This window comes from Chiloscyllium plagiosum, chromosome 7 (genome assembly GCF_004010195.1).
Source record: "Chiloscyllium plagiosum isolate BGI_BamShark_2017 chromosome 7, ASM401019v2, whole genome shotgun sequence".
Taxonomy (NCBI): domain Eukaryota; kingdom Metazoa; phylum Chordata; class Chondrichthyes; order Orectolobiformes; family Hemiscylliidae; genus Chiloscyllium; species Chiloscyllium plagiosum.
In genome coordinates this window covers 34259383-34265269 of record NC_057716.1, presented here as the reverse complement: position 1 = coordinate 34265269, position 5887 = coordinate 34259383, and the positions used below count along the sequence as shown (strand labels likewise).

Below are 5887 nucleotides of genomic sequence, written 5' to 3'. Positions count from 1 at the left end.
TTAAATACCAGCAAGTGGGACTAGATTCATTTAGGATAATGGTTGGCATGAACGAATTGGATTGAAGGGTCTGTTTCCGTGCTGTACAACTCTACTTACTTTAACTGATCCCTTAAAAAGCTGTGGGGAATGTGCAGAAAAAAAATCTTTTTTACACTGCACATCGTACCGATCTGGAACTTGTTGCCTGTGGGTATGGGACCAGTGACAGTCAATGACTCTAAGAGGAGATCATTAGAAATAAACTTACAGGGATACAGTGTGGTATTGCAGTAATTGCAGAGACCAGTACTGACTCAATGGGCTGAATGGTCTCCTTCGGTCCTTTTTATGACTAGGTGGGGACAAGTTTTTCTTTCCCCCTTTAATAGGGGAAACATCCAGGGGTACATTTTTTTCCATGTGTGCCTGTCGTTGACAGTTTTGACTTCACAGCCTTGTTTGACCCTCATCCTCACTTGAGGTCTGCAGCCAGGCTCATCTGGCAGTGATTGAGGGACCAGGAACCTGACTGATTGAGATCTCTTGGGCTCGGGAAAGGAACAGGTGTTGTGTCCTGGATCCAGTGTGTTTTGTGATGCATATCTGTTCCATAAGGTGCAATGATTTGGAGATCCTGTGTTGGACTGGAGTGTACAAAAGTTAAAAATCACACAACACCAGGTTATAGTCCAACAAGTTTATTTGGAGGCACTAGCTTTCAGAGCACTGCTCCTTTATCAGGTGGTTGCGGAGTGTAAAATCGTAAGACACAGAATTTATAGCAATAGTTTACAGTGTGATGTAACTGAAATTATATATTGAAAAAGACCTGGATTATAGCCCTTCACATTCACACACATACACACACTCTCTCACACTCATAACCCCCACCACACACACACACACACACCCATGTACGCATACACACACATATAAGTTTGTGGGGTGAATTTGTACTTGCAGAGTTACATTTTATTTTGCTCAAAAACTGCATGAATCCATGTAAGATTCTGTCAGTCTGTTTTTAAGATTAGAATCAGTCTGACCATTGTGGCACGGGCAGTCTCACACAGGATAGCTGACACCTTCAATGCATTATCTGGGCCGACATGACACCAACTGTTAAAGTTCACTTGAGAATGTAATTTTAAAAAAGTTCTACGATTTATATATGAAAGAACTGAAACCAACATGCTCATTCTAAAAGATGAGAGACTTAACAAACAATCCAGGCCTTTTTCAATATGTAATTTCAGTTACATCACACAGTAATCTTTTGCTGTAAATTCTGTGTCCTATGATCTTATACTCCACAACTACCTGATGAAAGAGCAGCGCTCCGAAGGCGAGTGTTTCCAAATAAACCTGTTGGACTATAACCTGGTGTTGTGTGATTTTTAACTCAACAAGGTGTAATGGCTTAATAACAATAAAATGGGAAATAACTGGTCCTGGTGTGAACTGATCTTGTATTTCTGAAAAATGACACTCCAGAATGTTAGGGCTTTCCATGTATCACTGGTGTTTCCTTGTGGTGATAATCTTCCTGATACCTTGCCAGGTACCAGCGGCCCACCACTTGCCGGGTGCAGTCCTAACAGCAATCACTGGGCTCCGTCAGAAATATCATATCACGAGATTGGTGCTGGGCGTGACTATACTGTACATTTTACTTAAAAGGCGAGCAGTCCCGGGCAGGAATTCACTCGTCCAGCAGTTGTGTGTCAGTCCTGATCCGAGTAATCGGCCTCAGTAAAATAAAAACGAAAGAACTGTGGATCAGAAACAAAACCAAAAGGTGCTGGAAAAGCTCAGCCGGCCTGTGGAGAGAAATCAGGGTTAACCTCTCGGGTCCTCAGAACACAGTCGTTTGGACTCTGGGTGGCGAACACTGCAAGGAGTAAGTCGAGTCCTTGGTCTTTTTTTTTGTCAATAATTATTTTGAGCTGAACCTTTCCTCCTGTAAAGTAAGTTACTAAGACAGAGAGAAAGTGAAACATGGCAATTATTAAATCGGGATTTTTCAAAGAACTTATAACTGAAAACAACAGGAAGATTTGAAAAAAAAAATCCACTCCCCCCCCCCCCCCGTTTAAATCCGAAGCAGAAAGGCTGCAGACAAGAGTTCAGCTGCTGTTCACTGAGAGCTCTCAGTCTTCGCTGTTTGCCTTGGTCCGGGAACTGAAATGAACCTCTTCCTTCCAAGGAGGGACATGCCGCGGTGAGACATACCACACTGAGCGACAGCTCCTAGCGCCCCCAGCCCTTTTCATGGGCGAAGACAGCGCTGAAATCCAGGAACTTTTTTACGTGTGACCCAGAGAGATTCCAACAGTCACCTCTGCAGCGCAGACTAGAGTAGGAGAAGTGACCGTGTGGAAATCCCGGCTCAGCTGACGCTTATCCACCCGCCGTGGGAATTGCCCGGGAAATTGGAATTTCCACCCAGCGCCTGCAGCCTAAACCTTTTGTGATTTCAAGTAAACCTGTTGGGAGGGTAACCTGGTGTCGCGTGATTTCTGAGTTTGTCCAACACCGGCCACAATTTGAGAGCGAACTCCCGTCAATGTTTCATATCTAATATGACCAATGAATTTGACCTTATTGCACTCTTTGGCCTTTCGAATTTTGAAAGTTTGGTTTATTGCTGTCGCATTACTGAGGTACAGTGAAAAGTGTTGTTTTGCAAGCTCTCCGGGCAGATTGTACCATCGGGGAACAAAACAGATTGCAGATTACAGCCACAGAGAGAGATTAACTTTGAGGGTGTTGCTGGCTTGGCAGCACTTATTGCTCATCCCGAAATCTCTTTCAATCTGCAATATACTCATGCTCTGACCCTGACTGTCATACTCAGGTTATCTTGTGTCTTTACCCTTCCCCATGACCTTTCCTTTCTCTTACCAGTTAAGACTCAACCACGTAGCTGTGGGACTGGAGTCACATATAGGCCAGACCAGGTAAGGATGGCAGTTTCCTTCCCTGAAGGACATCGGTGATCCAGATGAGTTTTATCCCAACGATTGGTAATGCTTTCATGGTCATCATTAGATTCTTAATTCCAGATATTTATTGAATTCAAATTCCATCATCTGCCATGACAGGATTCAAACCCGGGTTCCCAGAACATTATATGGATCTCTGGATTAACAGTCCAATACTACTAGGCCATTACTTCCCCTTAATTGACTGTTCTTGAATCTGTTTGAATGCATATTCAAAAATTTATATCTTCTGCCTAACTGAAGAGGGTGGAAGAGAGCCTAGCCGGGGTGTGAGGGACCTTTGATTATCTTGGTTGCTTTCCTGAAGCAGTGGAAGGACAAATTGAAGCAATGGATGGAAAGCTGGTTTGCATGATGCATCGGGCTGTGTTCGCGACTCTGCAGTTCTGGAGAAGAGCAGTTTTTTTTAGATTAGATTACTTACAGTGTGGAAACAGGCCCTTCGGCCCAACAAGTCCACACTGACCCTCCGAAGAACAACCCACCCAGACCCATTCCCCTACATTTACCCCTTCACCTAACACTACAGGCAATTTAGCATGGCCAATTCCCCCAACCTGCACATTTTTGGACTGTGAGAGGAAACTGGAGCACCCGGAGGAAACCCACGCAGACACTGGGAGAATGTGCAGACTCCTCATAGACGGCGCCTGAGGCGGGAATTGAACCCGGGTTGCCATCCCATGGTGTTCGCAAGGTTTGTGAAGGTTTGTAGCTCAAGTTGAGGTTTAGGGTGTAGGTTTGCTCGCTGAGCTGTAGGTTTGATATCCAGACGTTTCATTACCTGGCTAGGTAACATCATCAGTGGCGACCTCCAAGTGAAGCGAAGCTGTTGTCTCCTGCATCTGGATCAGGTGCTTTCTATGGTGCATCTGTCAAGAATTAGTAAGGGTGCTTGTGGACATGCCAAATTTCCTATGGCTTCCTGAGAAAGTAGAGATGTTGCTGTGCTTTCTTGGCTGTCAGATCAATGTGGGTGGCTCAGGACAGATTGTTGGTGATTATCACTGACAGCAACTTGAGCATCTCCACCTGAACACCATGGGTGCAGATCAGGGGTGTCCCCTTCAGTCAATGGCAAGTTCCTTTGTTTTGCTGACGCTGATGGAGCAATCGTTGTCTTTACACCATGCCACTAAGCACTCAATCTCTTTCAATCTGCAATGTACTCATCCTCTGACCGTTACTGTCACACTTTGCTTATCTTGTATCTTTACCCTTCATCACTGTGTTCCCTTTCTCTTTAACTTATCACATCTCCCCTATTTGCTTTGAAGCCCTATAAATAGAAAGCAGGAACCATCAGCAGTGCTTCGCCCAGAGGCCCATTGAAGATGTTACCTGGTAGGGTGAGGAAACATCTGGAAATGAACCTTCCAGCTCAGTGAGCAAACCTACATCCAGAACCTCAACCTGAGCTACAAATCTTCTCAAAACTCGCTAAGCCCTTTCTACTGCCTTATTTATATGACTCAGCAAAACACTGTGCCCAGCACAGTTCAGATGAAGCCCCCTCCCAACAGGAAAGTTCCATCTTTCCCCAGGCCTGGTTTCAGTGGCCCTGACTTGAACTTTCTCCCACACCAATCTTTGAGCCGCACCTTCAATTCTTTGATCATATTTACTCTTGGATTGGATACAAGGTAAAAACAATGACTGCAGATGCTGGAAACCAGAATCTGGATTAGTGGTGCTGGAAGAGCACAGCAGTTCAGGCAGCAACCAAGGAGCAGTGAAATCGACGTTTCGGGCAAAAGCCCTTCATCAGGAATAAAGGCAGTGAGCCTGAAGCGTGGAGAGATAAGCTAGCGGAGTGTGGGGGTGGGGAGAAAGTAGCATAGAGTACAATGGGAGAGTGGGGAGGGGATGAAGGTGATAGGTCAGGGAGGAGAGGGTGGAGTGGATAGGTGGAAAAGAAGATAGGCAGGTAGGACAAGTCCGGACAAGTCATGGGGACAGTGCTGAGCTGGAAGTTTGGAACTAGGGTGAGGTGGGGGAAGGAGAAATGAGGAAACTGTTGAAGCCCACATTTATGCCCTGGGGTTGAAGTGTTCCGAGGCGGAAGATGAGGCGTTCTCCCTCCAGGCGTCTGGTGGTGAGGGAGCGGTGGTGAAGGAGGCCCAGCACCTCCACGTCCTCGGCAGAGTGGGAGGGGGAGTTGAAATGTTGGGTCACGGGGCGGTGTGGTTGATTAGTGCGGGTGTCCCGGAGATGTTCCCTAAAGCGCTCTGCTAGGAGGCGCCCAGTCTCCCCAATGTAGAGGAGACTGCATCGGGAGCATCGGTTGCTCCAATCCCAACCTCACCATCAAGCCAGCGGATAAAGGGGGCGCAGTGGTAGTCTGGTGCACTGACCTCTACACCGCTGAAGCTAAACACCAACTCGAGGACACCTCTTCCTACACCTCCCCAATGACTCATCTTCACCATGGATATCCAATTCCTCTACACCTCCATCTGCCATGACCAGGGCCTCCAAGCCCTCCGATCTTTCCTCTCCAGACGTTCCCAACAGTACCCTTCCACCGACACTCTCATTCGTTTGGCCGAACTGGTCCTCACGCTTAACAATTTCTCCTTTGAATCCTCCCACTTCCTCCAGACCAAAGGGGTAGCCATGGGCACACGTATGGGCCCCAGCTATGCCTGTCTCTTTGTTGGCTACATAGAGCAGTTGATCTTCCGTAATTACACCAGCACCACTCCCCACCTCTTCCTCCGCAACATTGATGACTGCATTGGCGCCACCTCATGCTCCCGCGAGGAGGTTGAGCAATTCAGCAACTTCACCAACACATTCCACCCTGACCTTAAATTTACCTGGACCATCTCTGACACCTCCCTCCCCTTCCTGGAACTCTCCATCTCCATTAATGACAACCGACTTGACACTGACATTTT

General features: G+C 46.8%; 1 protein-coding gene across 3 annotated transcripts in view; it reads left to right on the top strand.

Annotated features, from left to right (window-relative positions):
- The first annotated feature begins 2099 nt into the window (after positions 1 to 2099).
- LOC122551461 (caspase-8-like) overlaps positions 2100 to 5887 on the top strand; it is a 73802-nt gene continuing 70014 nt past the window's right edge. Inside the window, exon 1 of one of the 3 annotated variants that reach the window (XM_043693399.1) lies at positions 2100 to 2203. In XM_043693399.1, the coding sequence (XP_043549334.1) occupies positions 2169 to 2203 (35 nt within the window). In that variant the 5' untranslated portion in view covers positions 2100 to 2168. The remainder of the gene's footprint in view (positions 2204 to 5887) is intronic. The other 2 variants (XM_043693398.1, XM_043693396.1) reach the window with 2 other exon arrangements.